This window comes from Zootoca vivipara, chromosome 2 (assembly GCF_965207765.1).
Source record: "Zootoca vivipara chromosome 2, rZooViv2.hap1.1, whole genome shotgun sequence".
NCBI classification, from domain to species: Eukaryota; Metazoa; Chordata; class Lepidosauria; order Squamata; family Lacertidae; genus Zootoca; species Zootoca vivipara.
Window position 1 is genome coordinate 112,727,781 of NC_142584.1, and position 22,925 is coordinate 112,750,705.

Sequence of the window (22,925 nt, forward strand, 5' to 3'; positions counted from 1 at the left end):
AAAGGAAAATAAAAAAAAAATTCCTTCAGTAGCACCTTAAAGACCAACTAAGTTTTTATTTTGGTATGAGCTTTCGTGTGCATGCACACTTCTTCAGATACAGTGAAATGGAAGTTTCCAGGCACTTATGTAGAGAAGGGGTGGGGAGGGGTGGGGATGGGGAGGGGGGATCACTCAGAAGGGTGGTGGAAATGGGTGATTGACTGACTGATAGCTGTTGATGACCGCGCTCAGTCAGTCAATCACCCATTTCCACCACCCTTCTGAGTGATCCCCCCTCCCCCTCCCCACCCCTCCCCACCCCTTCTCTACATAAGTGCCTGGAAACTTCCATTTCACTGTATCTGAAGAAGTGTGCATGCACACGAAAGCTCATACCAAAATAAAAACTTAGTTGGTCTTTAAGGTGCTACTGAAGGAATTTTTTTATTTTATTTTACTTCGATCCAGACCAACACGGCTACCTACCTGTAATCATAGAAAGGGGCGGTCTACAGCAGAAATCTGAGTACCTTGTTTATCTCCTGTATGGGAAGTTACCTGTTAATGTTGGATTACCAGGGGCCAGTCCTTTGAAATGATAAATACTTAATTCCTAAGCCAGGACACAGATTCACACCCTATTCATATCTTAAATGTGCCCTTAAGGCAGGATCTGTGAGCAGAGAGACAAAGGGGAGGTTTTTTCATTTCCTCCCTCCTCGCAGAGAAATATTTGGTCAGTTTGGGAGTCAAAATGGTTTTCAGGCCTGTCTTCCTGTATTGTTTGCTTGGGGACCCAGGTGGTGCTGTGGGTTAAACCACTGAGCCTAGGGCTTGCTGATCAGAAGGTTGGCGGTTCAAATCCCTGTGACGGGGTGAGCTCCCGTTGCTTGGTCCCAGTTCCTGCCAACCTAGCAGTTCAAAAGCATGTCAAAATGCAAGTAGATAAATAGGAACCGCTACAGCGGGAAGGTAAACGGCGTTTCCATGTGCTGCTCTGGTTTGCCAGAAGTGGCTTTGTCATGCTGGCCACATGACCTGGAAGCTATACGCCGGCTCCCTCAGCCAATAATGCGAGTGGAGCGCGCAACCCCAGAGTCGGTCACGACTGGTCAGGGGTCCCTTTACCTATCAATCCCCTATGTGGGACAGCTGCGTGTTCCTGCATTGCAGGTGGTTGGACTTAGATCAGTGGTGTCCAAACTTTTTTCAAAGTGCCAACCAAAATTGTTAACTTTTTTTTTTTAGGATTGAAGTTGCTGAGGTTTTTTTTAGGATTTTACCACAGGAACCAGATTAAACCTAGCGGCGGGCCCCCGAAACGGACTTTGGACAGGCCTGACTTAGATGATCCTCAGGGTCCCTTACAACTCTACAAAACAGACAAGTCATATTCCACTGCACCTGTTTGTTTGTTTTTAAATATATTTTTAAAATTTTAAATAGACAGAAAGTGATGTCTCTTTCTGCTGCATCTGTTTTGTTTTTGAAATTTTTAAAGGGCTGGATTCCACTAAGGAGGCTGGCAGGTTTCAATACAGCAACCTCTGAGTTATGGGCCCGGCATGCTCTTCCTGCGCCACTCTGCCAGAGGGTTTTTCTTTAAGGTGACTTGACCAGAACTGGATGCAGTATTACAAATGTGCTTACACCATAGATTGAAACCCAGAGTCTTGGGGGAAATGAGGGAAGTGCAAGTTGCCTTCCCTGAGGCTCAAACTCAGGACATTCAGACTTTGAGGCTGATGTTCTGAGAAGTGGGCAGGTAGTGATGCCCGGTGATTGAGTAACGTATCTCTCCTCTAGGAAAAACATTTCCCACAGTCTGGGCATTTGTGGGGCTTCTCTTCTGTGTGGTTCTTCTGGTGCCTCATCAAATGTAGTTGCCCTCAGTCAGGACATCAGTTGACCTCATGAATGCCTGGACTGTGGAAAAAGCTTTTCCCGGATGAGAGATACGTTACTCAATCACCGGAGGACCCACACAGGGGAGAAGCCAAACGAGAGCCCCGATTGTGGGAGAAACTTCAACCATCCGTGCAACTACATTATTATTATTATCATGATCATCATCACCAGTGTTTATATACCACCCTATACTCAGAGGTCTCAGGGTGGTTCACAGAAAACCATCAGAAGATGTACACAGGGGAGAAACCGCACAAATGTTCCGAGTGTGGAAAAAACTTCTCCCGACAGGATACACTGATCAAGCACCAGAGAACTCACACGGGAGAAGCCTTATGAATGCCCCGAGTGTGGGGAAAGAGTGTGGGGAAAGTTTCCATCATCGTTGTCGGTTGTTTGACCATCAGAAGATCCACATGGGAGAGAAGCCTCACGAATGCCCTGAGTGTGGGAAGAACTTTTCTCAGCGAGATACGCTAATCAAACACCAAAGAACCCACACGGAGGTGAAACCTTATGAATGCCATGAGTGTGGGAAAAGCTTCATTCAGAAAAGGCATTAATCAGAAATCAGATAATTCATCCAGCTAATATTCTTGAAAAGTGCTACATTCCACAGGAAAAAAAGAGAGGGGGAATGTTGGTTACATCCTGATTTGCATGGAGAACCCACACCTTTTCTATGTCATGAGTCATAGGCGGATGACAACAGAGAAACCTAGCAAAAATAGGTTCAAATAAATAAATTGATTCAGCAGGAAGTTTAAAGTAATAATTGATTAAGAATAGAAATTGGACCAATGTTTGTTATCACAAAAAGGTTTTTATAAAGGAGAAACAATTGATGTCATAGGTATTAATCTAGAAGATATAGATGATCTGATTAGAAAAATAATGTGCACCCTGGAGGTTGAAGGATGGAGTGGGAGGAAAGTTTATTTTGAAGAGTCTATCTCTGTGTTGCACCAGTTGCAGTTGATAACAAAATGGATTGTGTTTTGTTGATGAATAGCTATTTTTTTAAAAAAAGAAGCAAAACCCCACCCCAAGTTAATTAGTTAAGTCCCAAAATGTTCTAGACTCCATTATGAAACATCTCGGCTTGATGGTTCCAAATCAAGGCCAGGGACGCATCACAAGGGCAGCCACAGACCCACACTTACTACCACAGTGACTCCCACTGTATTTCTAAACATTAGAAAGAACTTCCTGACAGTAAGAGCTGTTCGGCAGTGGAATTTGCTACCAAGGAGTGTGGTGGAGCCTCCTTCTTTGGAGGTCTTTAAGCAGAGGCTTGACAGGCATATGTCAAGAATGCTTTGATGGTGTTTCCTGCTCGGCAGGGGGTTGGACTTGATGGCCCTTGTGGTCTCTTCCAACTCTACGATTCTATGATTCTATGAACAGATGTGGAAGTGTGAACTCCACAAATGGGAGGAATAGGACACTACTCTCTTTTTGCATACTTGGCAAAGAAAATAAGAAGATCCTTGTTGGATCAGGTCAAAGGTCCATTTAGTCCCAGATGGTGGAAGATTCCAGACTGACAAAAGAAAGCAAAACTATGGAACTCCCTCACATAAGAGGCAGGGATGGCCACCAACTTGGCTGGCTTTAGAAGACGACTAGACACCTTCAGGAATGGCTACGTAGGGCCTCCACTGTCGGAGGCAGCATGTGTCTTTGAGTTGGGATTCCAGAAAGTTAAACGAATAGTATAAAGAAGGTCATGAGCATTACTTCAAAAATGGAGAAGAGCTGCGGTTCAGGGGAACAATGTCTGCTTGGTATGGAAAAGCTTCCAGGTCCAACCCCCCCCCCCAATCTCCATTTCAGACTCGGAAAGGTGTCAGTCTGAAATCCAGGAGAGCCACAGCCACTTGGTGTAGACACTGCAGAGCAAGATTTCCCTGCATCCAAAGCAGCAATGCAGCTTGATCACACACACACACACACACACACACACACACACACACACACACACAAGCCAGTGCATGGCATCTCCAAGATTGACTTTCTGTTTCCACAGTTCAGGGAGGCTGGAGCTGAGAGATGTTGTGTTGTCTTTGAGAGGCCTGCTCCTTCCTGATTTGTTTTCCTGCTGCCTCAAGAAACCAGTTGCTGTTGTTAATTCAAGAAACTTCTCTGTTGAGGCTTCTTGTCCCAAGAGGAGACAAACTGTCCACCCCCTGCTCTGGTGCCCACGATTGAGGCAAGCAGGAAGAGGCACATTATCTCCACAGATAATTCTCATAGCACTAGAACTCGTAGCCCCCAAACAAAGCTGAATGTTAGTAGATCCAGGACAGATAAAAGCATTTCATTGTGCAGCACATAGCTGAGCTATGGAACTCACTGTCATTGGAGGCAGAGATGGCAACCAACTTAAAATCATGGAATTGCAGTTGGAATGAACCACAAGGGTCAACTAGTCCAGATCTCTGCAGTGCAGGAATCTTTTGCCCAATGTGGTGCTCAAGCCGGTGACCCTTAGATTAAGGCTATCGTGCTCCACCCACCAAGCTGGGGACAAGACAAGGGGACAAGTTCATGGAGCACTAGACTGTGAATGGTTCTTAAGCACAATGGCTATGCTCTGCCTCCACAGTCCAGAGGCAGCAGGCTTCTAAATCTCAGTTGCTGGAAGGTTCGGGGGGGGGGGCTGATTTTGCTCTCTGTTCCTACTTGCAGATTTTCCACAAGCGTCTGGGTGGCCCCTCTTGGGTGCTGGACCAAATGGGACACCATTGTGTCCTTCAACAGGGTGAGTGGAGGCTCACAGGGAAACTTATGATGACACACAAACATAGCCAACATCATATAGGGGATGAAGCCAGGAGAAGTGGCCCTCAGGCAGGTGGGGGGGGGGAGGTGTCTTTCAGGAAAAGGAGAGCAGGCTGCACCAGTCAGTAGTTAGCGGCCCTGTTAGTGGAGCCGCCACAGAGAGTCCTGCCAGATCTTTGAGAGGGGTCAATTCCATAGGCATTTGTTGTTCTAGCAGTTAGTATCCCAGGAGAAAAATCAGATGCAGCTGGTGCCGAAAAGACGCTCCTTGGGGGAGCATTGTGTATTTGGGGTGGGGCTGAGGAAGACAGGGAAGGTGCCCTGCAAAATGTATAGGGCAGCATAGCCCATGGGGCCCCTTCCTGGAAGAAAGGGGTGGACAGTCAGGATGAGTCCCTCTGTCTTGCTCCCTTGTCTCTTAGGTGTTCCTGTCCATAACAAATCTGACTGGAGGCTCCATCATCTGAGCCCCTGCACTCCTTGTATACATGACAGTTCCAGTTTCAACAGCTTTCCCCCACCAGTTTACTAGATGCAGATGTTAACCTTCCTTCAGCTCTCCAAATGAAAACAAGATTGAAGGTGAGGGAGCCCATTTGAGGAAAAGATTATTTATTGGGACTGCAAAAAGTGTGACTATCTCTTGAAGAAACTGCAAAGGGAATTCTGGGAAAAGGAAGGAAAATGCAAAGCAACAACAACCACCCATTTTTCTTTTGTTATTTCTGCTGATTTTGACCGGAAAAAACTGCCCAAAGTGTTCTTAGCAGGTAAATGTTTTTTTATATATCAGTCATTTTGGTCTGGAGAGAAACTCCTGCTTGTCCTGAGAGGCAGATTTAGTCTCCTCAGGAGATACTGAAGTAGGTTTGGTAGCCCCACAGAAAAAAGATAGGGAGGAGGGTCTCTCCAGAGAATGAGGCTCCTGAGAACGTGTAGAGTTCAGCTCCTGAGTCAGCTTCAGAAAAAGACACACGTCCCCCTTCATAGTCCAGAGTCACTCGGATCCTCCTGGGCTTCTCCCTCAGGGACAGGGGAGAGTAATCAGGGGAGGTGAAGGCCCAGTACTTGCTTTCCCAATTCTCCAAAGCCCAGATCCCTCCCCCAGGACTGAAGGAGAATAGGCCTTTTCTCCTCACAGACTTTCTAGTGACCCCCAAAGCCCACTCTTCCTCACTTCCCACATTGACTTCCCAGAAATGTCTGCCTGCTGTGAATCCCTCACGTCCCAACACACAAGACCAGCTATTGAATCTCTCAGGATTGTCGGGCAGGTCTTGCTCTTTGTCTCCCCATCTTACGCTTTTCCGATCCTCGGACAGGATGAGGCTGGGATGGGCTGTGTCTGGATCCAGAGTGACATTTGCTGTTGGGGAGAAATGAAGGAAAGAGATGATTAGGCAGAGTCAGCTGAGAGACAGAAACGGACATCCTGAAAACAAAACAAAACCCAAAAACCATATTCCCTTTCAGGTTTCTTTCCATCACATGCAAGACTGAGACTCCTCCTTGCAGATTTTCATCAGAATAAATATCTTCCTTGTTGGTTTTTAAGTTTTCTCCACTTTCTTATATTCAATGTGTATTGTGCCTGCCCTCCTCTCAACTCAAGTGGAAAGTTTTCTCCTCTTTCTTATATTTGATGTGTATTGTGCCTGCCCTTCTCTCAACCCAGGCATTTTCTAAGAGGGAAAACCAACCAGCACACCTTTTACTCATCTCTTCTGTGTTAGTGAAGGAGAAAGAGGGGAGACCTGGAGGAGGCAGGAGAGGAGAGAAGCTGCCCCCCTCTGACAATCTCTGTGGGAATTGGCCTTTGGGGACCGCTGGGTTGGGCTGGGAGATGAGGACCCCCTGTTGTAATAATAATAATAATAATAATAATAATAATAATAATAATAATAATATCATCACACTTGCCTACTGCCCTTCATCCATAGGTCTTAGGGTACTTCACATCATAAAAATACAACACATATAGGTGTCCCCTTGCTTTTGCAGGGGTTATGTTCTGGGCCCTTGTGCCCGCAAGTGAAAATCGTGTTGTGGGAAGCCTGTTTATTCCTGCTCTCCATCTCTCTCACCCCCTTGGTATTTCCTGTGCCTTCCTCCCTACCATCTTGGAAGTTTAGGGCTTGCTGCCAGGGAAGTGGAGGCAGGTGGCAGGGCAGTTTTACAAAGCACGGCTTATTCAATGCTTCTCTTTTGGATTTAATTTATACCTTAAGACCAGTTCCCTGGGGGAAGGGGGGGGTAACTCAAAAGGTTACCTTTTGAAGAAGGTTACCTTTCTGAAGAAGTGTGCATGCACATGAAAGCTTATATCAAGAACAAACTTAGTTGGTCTCTAAGGTGCTACTGGACTATTTATTTATTTATTTAGACTGCGTCAGCCCAACACGGCTACCTACCTGAATCAAAAGGTTACCAGTTAGGGGCTGAGACAGTCATGATAGGCAAGTGTGGAGTTGCCATATTTTGAAGAGCAAAAAAGAGGACACATTTGCCAACTTCTACTTTTAACCGTGTATCGCTATGACGACACTCATTTTAAATACCCCTATTCTATGTAGGCTATAGAAGCTGCGACATATTGCTAGTAGCAATGTTCTTAACTTTCAACAAAAAAAGAATAATAATAGTACATATTGCTCCCTCGCTTGCCACATGAAAGTATTTGGACTCATGTTCACATCTTTGTGAACGCAAGTGTGCACAGAACAATTTATTAATCTGTTAAACATGTATATATGGACTCTCCTTAAGGGCAGGGGGATGTTAAGTCTTGCCCTCCCGGACTCCTTCCTCAAGATCTTGTAGCTGAGCCAGTGTCCTTTTAGTTCAGCCACAAGAGAAGGGATTTACACAGTATGTCACTAGCTTAAGATACAGCTCTGGTGTGATTCTCTGCTGCAGACTAGGTTAGCCTGGTGCCTTAGATGTGAGTCTAATGCATGAGAAAAATTTTCATGGGTTACTGTAAACCAAAAAACCAAACAAAAAAACTTGAGACATTTTGCCAAATTTAAAAAATCCACCAGGGGAGAAATTTTTATCATGAAAATGGAGGACCTGTCCGAGAAAAAGAGGACATGTGGCAACCAGGCCTGAAAAAGGTCACATGGAAAAGCAACCCAATTTTCCCTAGGCAGGAATAACACTCTTCCCTCCTCAGTCTGACCCTTCTGGGCAGTCCCCCCCCCCATTCTGCACCTCCAAGTCCACCCTCTCTGCCATTGTGGTACAAACAGCAGGGCTAGAGTCAAGCTGTGGATGGTTCTGAACTGTACAGAAGAGACTCGTTACCCCCCATGAAACACTAGTCCCCCCCTCCTGTGAACTGGGGTCTCCATGTGAAATTTACCTCTCTGAAGATTTCTGAATGACTGGACATCTGAGGAAACAAAAAGACAGGCTTAATGGGCTACACTGCAATAGCTATTAAAAAAAAACTTTTTACAGAACTTCACCATAACATAGCATCTGTTGTTTCCTTATTTCAAACAAAATATTAAATCATAGAACAAATAATTGCAAAGACAACAACTGTAGGCCTAAGGAATTAAAACAACTAGCATGTTTAGTTGTGATTCCTGCATTGCAGGGGGTTGGACTACATGATTCTTGGGATTCTTTCAAACTCTGCTATTCCATGGGAAAAGATGGTAAACCATACTAGAAAATGGGAGAATACAATCATTCAAAATCTACAAATAAACTGGGGATCTGTACTGGAGGGCTGGAGGAAGGTTAACAGGTGCCCCAAGTAAACTGGTGGGAAAAAGCTGTTGAAACTGGAATTTCCAAGCATGCTGACAAACCAAATTGCAGAGGAAGAATCAGCAGAGCTTTACCATGTAATTCCAAGAGTCTCGTGCAATGGAAAGTCCTCCCTCATGGAATGGGGCTGATCGCAAAAGAACTGTGGGAACTCTGAGGAGATTGGGATGGCTGAAGCATGAGAAATGGCTGGTGAGGTGGAAACTTTGAGGAAGAGGCAGCTCAGGCCTTGGCTTTGCTGCTGGGAGACCAGCCTGGCAGGAGGTGGAGGAGGGACTGGGTGCTTGTGGGTGCCCTTTTTAACACACTTCACGAGGGGGAAATCCAAGCAAATCTTGAGAAGCTCCAAATAACCTCTCCAGATTGTATGGAAAGAAAGCAAAAGGCAAGGGAGGTTCCATATGAATCAGGACATTGATAGAATTCCCAGTGTGAAATCCCGGCAGCCATTTTTCATTACCTTTCCATTGTTTCATTGCATCTTCCACAAAGTGATTTACATCACAGGATTCCAAGATCCTGTTCCTCAGTTCTGGAGGGAAAGCCAGTGGCTCTCCTTCTCTTTTCTCTCTTTTCTCATACCTGGTGAAAAGAAAAACAATATCAGCTCATTCAAATCCACAATATCTGGTAAAGAAAAAGAAAGGAATTGAGAGGAGGAAGCCGGCTGGAGGAAGCCTAGAGGGACAGGCGGGCACTGAGTGGGGAGATTCTTCCTCACTACGACTCCTCAGATGACTGAAATTACTACAAAGTCCTTGTATACATAAGGTTTTGATGCATGAAGAAAAATGGACGTATTAGATGTGTATAATAGAGAAATATAGTAGGTTTAGTACGTTCACATAAGTTTAAAAAATACATCAGAGATTGGCAGGAAGGTGAATGCGAAAGGAATAGGGAAAAAACACACACAAACCCTTTGTTTTTGTCTTCTTTTCCAACATTTTTAGTGTTAATGATTTTTATTGAATTCTTACTCCAGGCTTTAGAGTTGACATTTATAATGTATAATATGAATAAAGGAATAAGGGTCATAGGAGGGAGGGAGAGAAGACGGTAAGGAAAAAGGTAGGAAAGAAAGGGTGGAGAGGGGTGGGAGCAGGGAGGGTGGGAGGGGGGAAGGGGTTTTTTATTTACATAGATATAGGAAATGGGTATGACTTGTAAGATTCGAAGTATTTGAGTTGTACCGTTACCTTATGTGCTTTTGTTTTATGTAAAGTTTTAAATTGACCAATAAACTTGTTTTTTAAACTGTAAAAAAATGAAAAGAAATTACTACAAAGTCCATGAAGAGAAAGTGCAAGAGAAAGAAAAGAGCCCCCATCCCTGGGTGAAGTGATGTGGGGAGGGAGGGAGGAGGTAGAGCTCTGGCCTTGATCACTGGAGGGAGAATTGGGGAGTTACAAGTCCAAAATAGGGGCCCCTGCTTTTACCTGTGAGATGCTGTAGGGAGTGAGTCCTACGATCTCCCCCATGCAGCCCCTGGAGGGCCATATCTGAGGTTCTTGCATCCCAGCCTCATGGAGTTATGCTAATGGAAATGAGCCAGATCCACTTACCTTTGCAAGATGCTTCTCATATCCTAGAGGGGGAAAGAAAAAGGAATTCACTGAACACCACAGACCACACTAGGAAGACCCCTCAGACCCCCTCAGAGTGGAGGAACAGCCTGGCCATCATATGTCAGTCTGCCTGGCACATGCCAAGGTTTTGGGTAGGGATGGCGGAATCAGCCAGTTTTGGTTTCTCAAAGCTTTTATTTTTCCAATCTGAAATTATTAATTTTGCCAATATAAAGTTCTTCACATTTCTACATCAGTTTGTATTATTTTTTTAAATCCTTTTGAAAATCAGCCCATCTCTTGTCTTAGAGTATAATTTATTAACTTTAATCCAGTTTGCATTGTGCAATTCAGACGTAGGTAAGCCTATGGGATAATCCTGCCAGGGCACTGTCCCAATTTGTCTCTCATTGAAGTCTCCAAATGTCAATTTTCATTTTCCATTTGGAAATAAAAAAGCACCTGCAGCATAAAATGCCTCCAAAGGGGTAAATAAAACAGCTCAGTGTTTCTTTGGGCTCATCCACATTTCTGCTTTTCCTGTGATCAGAAAACATGGCTCCAAGTGGTTTTGCCTTTGCCCTGCTGCTTTCCCTCAGGTAAAACCTGCTCCTTAGTGCAACGTCGAAGCAAAGGTCAACCCAGAGAAAACCTGGCTGATGTTTGCTCTCATTCAGCAGTAAACAGCGGGTTTTCCTGGAGGAAAGGGGTGGGAGAAGCAGCAGTCTGGATGAGTCCCTCTGTCTTGCTCTTTGGTCACTGTGACTGAGCACCATTTTGGGCCAATCTGTATCCATGGAGAAGGGGATCAACCCAGAAGTCGTGGAGGGAACGGGAAGAGAAGCTTGGTCAAGAGACTGGCTCATGTCGGAAGGAGGCCAGAATGCATCCTTGGCGAAGCCCTCACAGGGCATGAAGGCAGCATTGCCAAGCTGGAAGGCATTCGGAGACAAATCATCAGCAAAGAGCAGAAAATCACCTCCCGTTCCATCAAGAACACAGAAGAATCTCTAGTCTGCATTCAGGTGAGTTAAGCATCCTAGGTCTCTTGGGTCTTCCTGTCCATTACAAACCTGACTAGAGGCTCCATCATCTGAGCCCCTGCACTCCTTGCATACATGAAAGGGGCACATAAAGGATGGGAGGCAGCCTTTTCCTGGAGCAGAGCCTTGGACTGTTCCTGCCACTGTCTTACCTGCGGGAGTTCACTTGCTGGCTGATGACGCTTCTCCTCCATCTCCTGGATGATCTTCTCAAGAGAGGAGAGTTTCCTGGAGAGTCTAGCCAGCTGCTCATCCCTTCTCCCTGCAATCTCCTCCTCCACCTCTTCCACATGATTCAGCAGACGTTTTTCTTGTTCTTCCAGAAACTGGCGCAGTTCTCTGAACTTCTCCACAGTCTTCAGCCTCTCCGTTTCTGTTAATTTCTGCAAAAAAGAGGAGGTCTTAGTGTGGAAGATGGTCAGTTTTCAGAACATCAGGAAGAAAATTATGAGAATTCCACAGGGAGGACACTTCTGATTTTCAGAGACATGAAACTGGAAGTGGCTAAAGAAGTAAACATTTATTTTGAGGGGAGGCCCTCTCCATTGCTATTTCTCTTGACTTCTATTTTGCAGAGGGCTACACCCTAAAGCAAGGAGCATTTTTTCTAGCCATGGATGTTCTCTGCATGTTTTGGGACATGGCATAACCAGAGTTCTAAGTTGTTCAGAGAACATCCATGGACATAAAACACCTCTCAGTTTAGACTGGTGCCATTTAGGTGTAGGAAGACAACAGAAACAGAGTAGGAGGACAAAGTGCAGAGTTCATCACCACAGCTCCATTACTTTAAGGGGTCAAAATAGTCTGTGTGTCCTAAAGATGAACAAGAGTGCACATTTAGAAAGACAATTCTTTAGTAATATTTATGGTAAATCAGAATTTGAATTGAACTGCTTCCACCCTCTCAGCTCTTAAGTCCTCAGGCTCCTTGTTGACTGCTATTCACCTAATAAATGAAAATGGGAAATAAACTCAATCTAGCTGCATTAACTCAATATGCCAGCAAGTTTGGAAAACTCAGCAGTGACCAGAGGATTGGAGATCAGTGTACATCCCAATCCCAAAGAAGGGCAGTGCCAAAGAATGCTCCAACATGCTAGCAAGGTTATGCTTAAAATTCTACAAGGCAGGCTTCAGCAGTATGTGGACCAAGAACTCCCAGAAGTGCAAGCTGGATGTCAAAGGGGCAGAGGAACCAGAGACTAAATTGCAAACATGTGCTGGATTATGGAGAAAGCTAGAGAGTTCCAGAAAAACATCTACTTCTGCTTCATTGACTATGCAAAAGCCTTTGACTGTGTCGACCACAGCAAACTATGGCAAGTTTTTAAGAAATGGGAGTACCTGATCACCTCATCTGTCTCCTGGGAAATCTCTATGTGGGACAAGAAGCTACAGTTAGAACTGGATATGGAACAACTGATTGGTTCAAAATTGGGAAAGGAGTATGACAAGGCTGTATATTGTCTCCCTGCTTATTTAACTTATATGCAGAATTCATCATGCGAAAGGCTGGACTAGATGAATCCCAAGCCGGAATTAAGATTGCCGGAAGAAATATCAACAACCTTAGATACACAGATGACACAACCTTGATGGCAGAAAGTGAGGAGGAATTAAAGAACCTTTTAATGAGGGTGAAAGAGGAGAGCGCAAAATATGGTCTGAAGCTCAACATAAAAAAAACCAAGATCATGGCCACTGATCCCATCACCTCCTGGCAAATAGAAGGGGAAGAAATGGAGGCAGTGAGAGATTTTACTTTCTTGGGCTCCATGATCACTGAAGATGGTGAAAGCAGTCCTGAAATAAAAATACGCCTGCTTCTTGGGAAAAAAGCAATGACAAACCTAGACAGCATCTTAAAAAGCAGAGACATCACCTTGCCGACAAAGGTCCCTATAGTTAAAGCTATGGTTTTCCCAGTAGTGATGTATGGAAGTGAGAGCTGGACCATAAAGAAGGCTGATCGTCGAAGAATGGATGCTTTTGAATTATAGTGTTGGAGGAGACTCTTGAGAATCCCATGGACTGCAAGAAGATCAAACCTATCCATTCTTCAGGAAATCAGCCCTGGAAAGACAGATCCTGAAGCTGAGGCTCCAATACTTTGGCCACCTCAGGAGAAGAGAAGACTCCCTGGAAAAGACCCTGATGTTGGGAAAGATGGAGGGCACTAGGAGAAGGGGACGACAGAGGACAAGATGGTTGGACAGTGTTCTTGAAGCTATTAACATGAGTTTGACCAAACTGCAGGAGGCAGTGGAAGACAGGAGTGCCTGGCGTGCTCTGGTCCATGGGGTCACGAAGAGTCGGACACAACTAAACAAGCTGCATTAAAAGGTGAAGTTACCTAATTCACAATTGCTGAAAAAATATGGAGACCGAAACAGAGGAATCCTTTGAAATTCACACCTCTGAATTTTTCAAGGTTGAGCCAGCCAAGTAATGTTCACAAAAAATGTTATTTATGAGGGTAAAGTACGTATTAAAATATTTATACAAGGAGGTACCTACCCTAATATCTGATTCATTTTCAGAATAATAAATGAATAAGCAGACAAAATGGAAAAATGAGAAATGCAGAGAAGCTGAGATGGGCAAATTTTTCCATCCCTACTCAGTCCTGACTTGATTCTTCAAATACTTGTTCCCTGTCTAGTAACAATAGAGACACTTACCAGAAGGTCTTCGCATTCCTTGTCCAGGTCTGCTTGATAGGCCAGAATTTCCTCTCTCTCTTTCCTCAGAATTTCCAGGTGGCTACAGATCTCTCCCTAAAGAGAAAATGAAAAACTCAGGTTTGATTGAGACAGACAGTGTTGATGAATGTTATACTGGCTTCTTGCACCCAGTGGCCTTGCGAAGTAGCACCCCTGTGGGGCTCAGGGACCCAGTTAGGTCACCCCTTGCTTGCCGAGCTGTCATTATTGACATTGCATGGCGCAGGAGCATTTTTGCACCACTGTACAGTGGTACCTCTACTTACAAATAACTCTACTTACGAATAACTCTACTTATGAATGGAGCCCCGTCTGCCATCTTGGATGCGGTTTAGATAGGATTTTTTCTACTTACAAATTTTTAGATAGGGTTGCTTCGACTTACGAATTTTTTCTCCCAATGCATTCCTATGGGATTCGACTTACAATTTTTTTCGACTTACAAATGTGCATTCGGAATGCATTAAATTCGTAAGGTACCACTGTAGTAGAACAAGTGAATTTTTTAAGGGATTAAAAGGCATTTTTAAAAAGTTTCTTCTGTAGCAGCATGAGAATTTTATTTTTTATATATAATAGCCCAGGTCTATTTCTGAGTTATCATGGAAAAGTCACCTTTTCCCCTAGTCTTTGCAGATGCTATTCTGAACTCTGTATGTGCAATTTACATTTGTAGTGTTCTTCATATGTACAAAGCAACCTTGTGGGGCATGTGGATGGGGTTAACCCTTTCTCTCCCTACCACTGCCCCAGTTCAAATCTTTGAAGTTGCTGTGATTATTTCAAGGGGAAATCCCTTGGTCCCCCTGGCAGAGAGAAAGACTTAAACTCCCTCGTCCTTGTCATCCCAGGAGCCCTCAGGCTTCCCCTCAGCTGCTTCTAACATAATAAACAACCACCAATTAATGCCATGCCTACTTTGCAGCTGAGAATTAAAAAGAAAACCTCCCAAGAAGAATCCACAGTTATTTTTCCACATCAAGGTCCAGGGATCTCCTACCTTGTAGTCCTCAAAAGCCTCCTCCAGAGGAATCACCTTGTGATTTTCATGTATCCTGGATCTGTCACACACCAGGCAGATGGGGGTTTCATGGACTTTGCAGAAGAGCTTCAGGGGCTCCTGGTGCTTCTCACAGACTCCTCCTTTTCTTTCTTCTTCTTTCCTTCTTTGAACGCTGAGATTATTTATTAATTCCAAGAAGTTTGCCAGTTGCTGGTTGGGGATGAGATTATTTTGCTGGGCTGTTTTTCTGCATTGAGGGCAGGAAGCCTTTGCCTCCGATTCCCCCCAGCACCGGATCAGGCAGGATCGGCAGAAGTTGTGCCCACACTCTGGGATGATCACTGGATCCTTAAAATATTCCAGGCAGATGGAGCAAGTGGCTACATCCCAAAGATTCTAGACGGGACGCCCAGCAGCAGCCATGGCTCCCTCACGCCAAACACCAGGGTTAAGTTTCACTTTCTAAGTTTTCAGCCACCGGGAGTTTCCTTTCCTGGAAATGACTCAAACTCAGTGACCACGTGATTTTTGTTGGTTTTTTTTTAAAAAAATGTCCCCAGGTCTTTGCAGCTGCGGAGTGTTTTCTCAAGGAGCTGCGAATGCTTCTTGATTGCTTCCCATGCTTTTGAGCACACACACAAACGTACCAATTTGGGAATTCTCTAATGTCATCCATTCCTTCAACCAGCAAAACCTAGATGCCTCATAAAATAGTCTCATATCTGGCTGGAAAAAACCTCTTTCTTTTGCATCTGTTAATATTTTATTCACAGTTTTTTCCTTTGCCAAATATATTTAGAAATATCTTTTTGCCATTGCAGGGAATTGTGCTTTCGAAGAAACACAGGAGAGGTGAGCTTGGTGGTTGTTTGGAGGGGAAAGAAATAGAATAATAATTATTATTTTGGGGGGGGGGACATATATAGCACAGTCTCAGATCAGTAGATGGGGAGAGCTGAGAGGGCAAGAGTTCATTACGATAACACTCTTATCATAGTGTCCTAAATGGGTTTGTGTGTGTCTATTTAATTTGGAGTCAAATCCTCTCACATGTGGAAGCTCCTCCATCCAGATTTCTTTCTGTTTTGCATTTTCTTACCTTCATTGAGGGAGGGGTTTGTGGATGTTTCCTTCACACAAGGAATACAAACAGGGATTCTAGCTGATGTACCATATACAGTGGTACCTCTACTTACGAATAACTCTACTTACGAATGTTTCTACTTACGAATGGAGCTCCGTCCGCCATCTTGGATGTTGTTTAGATAGGATTTTTTCTACTTACGAATTTTTAGATAGGGTTGCTTCTACTTACAATTTTTTTCTCCCAATGCATTCCTATGGGATTCGACTTACAATTTTTTTCGACTTACGAATGTGCGTTCGGAACGCATTAAATTCGTAAGTAGAGGTACCACTGTATAACAGATGTTGTTACCCCACACATTATGACCTGCAGAGTTTCCCCACACATGCACACAACACCCCAGGCAGTTTCCCCAAGATTCCATACAGAAAAAATGAATGAAAAGGAGAACAGTTTCAACTGATTTATTCATAAAGATTAGTCCTACTAAGGCTATATCACAGTCAGTGCATTTAGGACTGTAGCCCTAAGTCAGGCATCCCCAAACTGTGGCCCTCCAGATGGTTTGGCCTACAACTCCCATGATCCCTAGCTAACAGGACCAGTGGTTGGGGAAGATGGGAATTGTAGGCCAAAAGCATCTGGAGGGCAGAGTTTGCCTGATTTAAATGGTAGTGGAACAGAAATGCCCCTTACTCGTTTCTCAAAACGGGTGAGGAAAAATCGTTGCTGATCACATATTCTGTCAATGCCCTTTATGGATTGTGTGGTGCCCATACATTTTATCTGTCCAGACAAAGCTGTTCCCATACTCGGGGCACCATGCTCTAATCAACCGAGCTATTAGTACTGTTAAGGTGAAGCAGTGCTTTACCTTTCTGTCAGCGTACTTTGGACTATAGCCTATGTCAGTCAAATTGCCACTAAGAAGGTGACATTAGCCGTAACGGATTTGTGTACTTTATGCACTAGAGGTAAAAATAGGAGTCAGGAACTTAGGGGTGCCAACCAAATGCCCACACCCAATCCAGAAGCTAAGGAGGTCTAGAGAAAGTGGAATCTGACAGGCCTCTGGGATAAACACACACCAGCCACCGATTCTGCCAATGCACCTTATATATTGTGTGGTTTGTAGATTCATTTTATCTGTCCAAACCAGGGTTTCCCAAAAGTATTATAAGAGCAGGTTTTGGACTACAGTTCCCATCCTCCACAATCACTGGTCCTGCTAGCTAGGGCTGATGGAAGTTGTAGTCCAAAACCAGCTGGAGACCCAACTTTAGGAAACCCTGGTCCAAACAAAACTTATCCCATACTCAGGAGCATTCATAAGGTCTGTTTCCCATGGGTTTCTTGATGTCCACTTAATCTATCTGTCTTGTCAAGAAACGTTTCTCTGGCCATTTGAAAGATCTCTCTCCAGGACGGGTTCCCAGCCACGTCGCAAGCCGCCCTGGTACCAGGGACGGCACCTCGCCCCTTGGCGTGCAGCGTCCCTCCATAGGGACATGCTGCATAGTGACCTAGGGACGCTGCGCGCACATGCGCTACAGAGGGGGATTGGCAGCAGCGATGCTGGAGCTCCGCCGCCAAACTGCGAGCAAGCCACGGCGCGCAGCGAGTTTCATAGGGCTCAAAGGTGTTGACATTGATACAGTGTTACCGGATGGGGCCTGAAATGCTCCAATACTTTGGACACCTCATGAGAAGAGAAGACTCCCTGGAAAAGACCCTGATGTTGGGAAAGATGGAGGGCACTAGGAGAAGGGGACGACAGAGGACGAGATGGTTGGACAGTGTTCTTGAAGCTACGAACATGAGTTTGACCAAACTGCGGGAGGCAGTGCAAGACAGGAGTGCCTGGCGTGCTCTGGTCCATGGGGTCACGAAGAGTCGGACATGACTAAACAACAACAACCTCAAGCATTTCAGGCCTCATCCGGTAACACTGTACCAATCCGGTAACACTGTACCTCTGTTGTGAGTTCTCTGGTGCTCTAGCAGGGCCCCACTCTGACTGAAGCATTCCCCACATTGAAAACATTTGTATGATTCCTCTCTAGTGTGTACTTTCTGATGTCTCCACAGAACTCTTTCTCGATAGAACCTTTTTCCACACTCAGAACATTCATGTGGTTTCTCTCCAATATGAATCAGTTGATGTTCCTTCAAATGCCAAGTCTTCCTGAAGCGTTTTCCACACTGAGAACATTCAGGTGATTTCTCTCCAGTATGAATCATTTGATGTTCCTTCAAATGCCAAGTCTTCCTGAAGCGTTTTCCACACTGAGAACATTCAGGTGGTTTCTCTCCAGTATGAATCAGTTGGTGTTCCTTCAAATGATAACTCTGCCTGAAGCATTTCCCGCAATGAGAACATTTGTAGGGCCTGTGTGTGCTTCCCTTGATTGAATTTGTAGAAATAAAGCTCTGCCTACACTCAAGAGAATTATTAGGCTTCGCTTGCATTGGGTGGCCCGGATGTCTAGTCAAGTGACTTCTTTTCCTGTTCCAAGAGATTTCAGCTTTTCTCTCTCCTCTTCTGGTTCTCTGCTGTTGCCGGACATCTTCCTGTGACATGGGATCCTCATTCTCGTCCTCCACTGTTTGCATCATAGCATGTTCTGATCGGTAGCGATACCTCCTGCCATACCTGGAGAACAAGGCCATTCCCCCCCCTTTGCCAACTGTGGAGGTCTGGCTAATGACAATTGCAGGACCTTCTGTGAGCTCATTGCATTCATTCCCTCTCTCCACAGGGTTCTTCCCATCTTTGAATTGGCATCCTTCCTCCTTAATCTCGCTGGGCTCCAGCTCATTCCCGAGGCTTATCTCTGGGGGTGTCCAGGGCGTGTCCTCTGGCTCATTTCCTCCACACTGAGAATTCTCCACCTTGACCTCACTTCCTTTCCCATCACCTGCAGAGATAGAGAAAGAATTTTGCCCATGCTCTAGGGACCTCTTTTCAGGATGCCTGAAACCTCCTTTTGCCAAGCTTTTCCACTTTGAGATATTTCTCTCTGTGTGTGCGCTATGTCAGCATTCCTTTATGCTGGCTTTTCAAACTTTTCAATGGTTTGTCTTTTATTGCATTTCATTGAAATCCTTTTGACTTAAAAGTCAGTCTTGAAAGCTCTAAAACAAACAAAACAATATTGAAATTATGCAAACTCATGACGCAGCTGCATTGTGCACTATTGCGCATAGCAGATGAAGCCAAAGTGGTGTTTTTCAACTGATCATGAATTCCTATCTGCTCCAGCTGCAGCCCCACAGCCAACAGCAAAGGATAATCAGAGTTATACTGCTGAACAATTTGTATGTGTTCCCATACAGAAAGGGACAAAGTCTGTCATGCCTAAGAGTCCCAGCAGTGGCCAAGGAGGGTGGGTGGGTAGGACAGGAGAAAGGGACAGAGAGGAGGGAAGAACCCAAGGGAAAGAGGCCGTTCAGCTACAGTCCATCTGGTCCATTTTTCTAATGCCTTCTGAGCAACAATAAGTTCTCTTCTTTTCAGATATTTGTGCTGCAGCTTTTTAGAGGCTCCCTCTGCCTGTCTTCCAGCTCTTCTCAATTCTACAAAAGGCAAAAACGGATCAGGTAAGGTTTACTGGATTTCCAGGACCTGAGGGAGAGAGCTCCTTACCCAGAAAATCTCTGTTGCCCTCCTCCTCCTCCTGCTGCTTCAGAACTTCCCAGACCAGGGTCTGTGGGCCTGGCTGTGTCACGCTCAGCTTGACGATCTGCAACGGGACTCCTGTTTCCTTGAGAGCCATCGGTCCCTGCATACAAGGGAAAGACAGCCATCTCCACCAAGTCAGATATTGGCGAGGAAGAATATTATTAATATTAAAGTAAAGCTTGTTTTTCTTTTTTTAATGACATGAGGTAGGCACAAAACACTCTTAGGGGGCTGTATGGAGCGTTCAGTGCAGCCACCCAAATCAAAAAGTTCTGGCTCTGCGGACAGTCTTTAGGACACCCACTGTGATCTCCTGCCTCCCCACCACCTTGCAAATATGAAACCCGCCACAGGGCCACATACCTCCCTCTCGCCAGCCTGGTCCATTCCGTGTCCTCCAGGAGAAAACAACAAAGGGGAGTGACTTGAGCCCAGGATTGCACTGCCTGCAAAAGATGGAAGGGAGATTTCAGGCAGGCGGAGCTGGTCCATGCCTGCATTTATAGTCTAGCCAGATACAAAGGAGGACTAAAGTAGGAGCACAGGGAGCTGCCTTCTTCTGAGCGAGGCCATGGGTCCATATAACCCACACTGACTGGCAGTGGCTCTCCAGAATTTCAATCAGGAGTCTCTTCTGACCTCACCTGGGGATTGAATCTGGGGCTTTCTCTCTTTGCCTTGGACTTGTCTCTTTCCTTGAGGACATGAGGGAAATTATGGCAGAGGGAGGTTGTGATTCCGTGAGGAGGAAGAATGAGGCCCCTGCAGAAATCTTCTGCCTGACATTCAGCAGTGCAGGTTACAGGTAGGTAGCCAAAATAAAATAAAAACTTAGTTGGTCTTTAAGGTGCTACTGAAGGAATTTTTTTATTTTAATTCAGCAGTGCAGTTGCCCTGTGCACCTACCTGCACAGTATGCAAGGAAATAAGGGGGGAGTATTCCTTGCGGAGGCCAGATTGTGGAAATGTCTAAATCTGGCATGTTGGAGGACATGCCAAAAGAACTGGAGAGGCCAATCCTTCTGGTCCTTCCACAGCAGTAGTGAAGAGGAAAATTCAACTGGTCACCTGCAAAGTGAAGCTGAAGTGGCCCACATCCCCCTTTCCACAGGCTGATACAGGTAATGAGTGGAAAGACTTTAAAATTTATTTTAAAAAATATCCTAAAATTGTATATTGAGATTAGATTTAGAAGTGTATAGAAACCGTGGATTTGGGAATTATGTGAAGTAAATAGATGTATGAGAGATTTGAAATTGTAAGGAATTTTTAAAAATGAATTGGAAATTGCTAAAGATAAAGGAGAAATGAACCGCAGATGGAGGGAACTCGAGGAAGTCCCTTTATACAATGTTAAAAGAAAAGGATTGTGTATTTGGATTTTTGTGTTTCCTTTTATTGTTATTGTGTTTTATTGTGTGTTTTATTGTGCTGTTTGTTTCTGCTGTTTTTGTTGTAAAATCAATAAAAATTATATATATATAAAAAGATACAGGTAATGAAGCCCTGGTCTTTCCTTTTCACCTGACTGGCTTAGGTTTGCCTCACAGAAAATTACACAGCACTGAATAGGTGCCCTGGGAATCCTCACCAGGAACAACGATCTCCCCGTCGCCATTTTGCTTGGCTTCTTCATAGATCTGGTCCTGTATGGCACTCAGAGAATCCATGCGTTCTTCCGTAAATTGCCCCTGAAACATGGAGAAAGATCCCCATTAGGATAGAGAGAAATTGCTGGGACAGGAGCTGCTGTAAGCAAGAGACACATTCTGCTCCCCTCATTCCTATTGTGGTTATAATTAAAATATCAACAGCATCATTAGTCCTCATGAGATTTGCTGTGCAGCCAAATAAGAGTGGGGAAATGCTCTCCTTTGGAAAGGTATGCATCAGACAAAATGAAGTTTCTTCAGAAGCTCCACCTTTTGCTATGTGCTATCAATTCTATCCATTTTAAGCTGAAAAAAGGCAGGTGATCCCAACAATCTATTTCACATTAAAACCCTCACCTGCCACTCTTCAGCCTCAGCCAAGTCTTGCTGGCTGGCCATCAGGAACTCCTCTGCCAGGGCCACCGCCTGCGAACATGACTCTGGTCCTCCTGCTCTGATCCAGTTCTGCAGCTCTGGCGGGAGGCTGGCCAGGAATTGCTCCAGGACTAGCAGCTCCAGGATCTGCTCCTTGCTGCGTCTCTCCGGCTTCAGCCATCGGTGGCAGAGATCCTGCAGCTGCAGGTGGATCCTCCGGGGGTCTTCCACCTGTTGGCAGCAGAAGTGCCGGAAGTGTTGGCGCTCAGCCTCCGTCCTCAGGGCAGCCCCTCGCAAGATGGCTGCCTTCACCTTCCCATAATCCTCTCTGTCCCTGGCTTCCAGGCTCCGGAAGGCCTCGTCTGCTTCCCCACTCAGCGCAGGCAGGAGCCGGGCTGCCCACTCTCCTCTGGGCCAGCGGCAGGCTTTGGCCACTTGCTCAAAGGAGGCCAGGAAGGCCTTGGCGTCTTCCCAGGGGGCAGACTCAGGCGTCTCTGGGGGGCTGCCCCCTTCTGGGTGAAGGGACTCCAGGGTCTTCAGGAACTGCTGCCACTGGGCTTCCCATTGCTCTTGCCTCCCCTTGCCAGGTCCCCCCTTGTCATCTTGAGACGCTCCACATCCTGGTCGCTCGGTGGCATATTCAATCTTGTGGCTGCCATTTGCTTTGTCTGGTTTGATTACTAGTTCCGGGCCTGCAGATTTTGGCTCCTTCATGCCTTTCTCTCTTATCTCTACTCAAATCTAGACATTAGAGAACAAGTGGTGACCTTTCCAGGAAGTTGATTTCTGACTAAAAATAAAAACCCCAAAATTTGCTGTTACTCAAACGTTTGAAATCTTGCTGGCACTCAACAAGTCAGGCTTCATGAAGTTTGACAGGCAACAACAGAGCTGTAATTTCCTAGAGAAGCACAGCAGCCCAAGAGAAGTTTCTACCTGAATGAGAGAGATACAATGGAAGCGTCAGATACCATGAGGGAGCAAAAAAGGGGAGAGATCAGCCTGCTGTTGTAGAAGCAGGGAAGGATAAATTTATTTTAAAAGTGCATATATTGGGATGGAGAAGAAACAGAAAAAAGGAAGGGAGAAGTCACCACATGCAGCAAGGATTTTAAGAGGATACATGCTTAAGACTACCATCCTTATCCTCTTATTTCTGCAGTATTCAGAAAGCACCAGATAAGCATCTCATTTAAACAGGGCCCCTCAGGTGCTGAGATTGGCAGAGAGGAAACGAAGGAAACATTTCCCCAACATGGGGCTCGAACCTGCCACCCTGATATTCAGCGTCTCATGTCTACCAGCTGAGCTATCCTGAAGGAAAATTCTATTATT

The 22,925-nt window shown here is 45.2% G+C and overlaps 2 protein-coding genes across 2 annotated transcripts; both read right to left on the reverse strand.

The window, feature by feature from the left end:
- Positions 1 to 5,269: 5,269 nt before the first annotated feature.
- Positions 5,270 to 15,395, reverse strand: LOC118081293 (butyrophilin subfamily 1 member A1-like). Its single transcript, XM_088663641.1, has 7 exons — positions 14,792 to 15,395; positions 13,750 to 13,845; positions 11,218 to 11,448; positions 10,020 to 10,042; positions 8,915 to 9,036; positions 8,039 to 8,068; positions 5,270 to 6,040 (listed from the first exon to the last, which is right to left on the reverse strand). The coding sequence occupies exons 3-7, from the start codon at positions 11,257 to 11,259 to the stop codon at positions 5,523 to 5,525; spliced, it is 735 nt and encodes a 244-aa protein (XP_088519767.1). The 5' UTR covers positions 11,260 to 11,448; positions 13,750 to 13,845; positions 14,792 to 15,395; the 3' UTR covers positions 5,270 to 5,522.
- A 3,552-nt stretch (positions 15,396 to 18,947) lies between these two features.
- On the reverse strand, positions 18,948 to 22,526 carry LOC118080246 (uncharacterized). The gene is made up of 4 exons (XM_088663629.1): positions 21,573 to 22,526; positions 21,155 to 21,254; positions 19,927 to 20,009; positions 18,948 to 19,663 (listed from the first exon to the last, which is right to left on the reverse strand). Exons 1-4 carry the CDS (start codon positions 22,302 to 22,304, stop codon positions 19,478 to 19,480), a joined length of 1,101 nt encoding a protein of 366 aa, XP_088519755.1. The 5' UTR covers positions 22,305 to 22,526; the 3' UTR covers positions 18,948 to 19,477.
- Positions 22,527 to 22,925: the final 399 nt, after the last annotated feature.

Excerpts from the sequence above, each read along its gene's own strand:
- LOC118080246 (XM_088663629.1), bottom strand. The coding sequence starts at position 22,304 with ATGAAGGAGCCAAAATCTGCAGGCCCGGAACTAGTAATCAAACCAGAC. Across the intron at positions 21,255-21,572 it reads CTGAGGCTGAAGAGTGGCAG|GGGCAATTTACGGAAGAACG; the intron begins GTGAGGGTTTTA and ends TCCATGTTTCAG. Across the intron at positions 20,010-21,154 it reads CGGGGAGATCGTTGTTCCTG|GCAGTGCAATCCTGGGCTCA; the intron begins GTGAGGATTCCC and ends CATCTTTTGCAG.
- LOC118081293 (XM_088663641.1), bottom strand. The coding sequence starts at position 11,259 with ATGGAGGAGAAGCGTCATCAGCCAGCAAGTGAACTCCCGCAG. Across the intron at positions 10,043-11,217 it reads CAGCAAGTGAACTCCCGCAG|GATATGAGAAGCATCTTGCA; the intron begins GTAAGACAGTGG and ends TTCCCCCTCTAG. Across the intron at positions 9,037-10,019 it reads ATGAGAAGCATCTTGCAAAG|GTATGAGAAAAGAGAGAAAA; the intron begins GTAAGTGGATCT and ends TCTTTTCACCAG.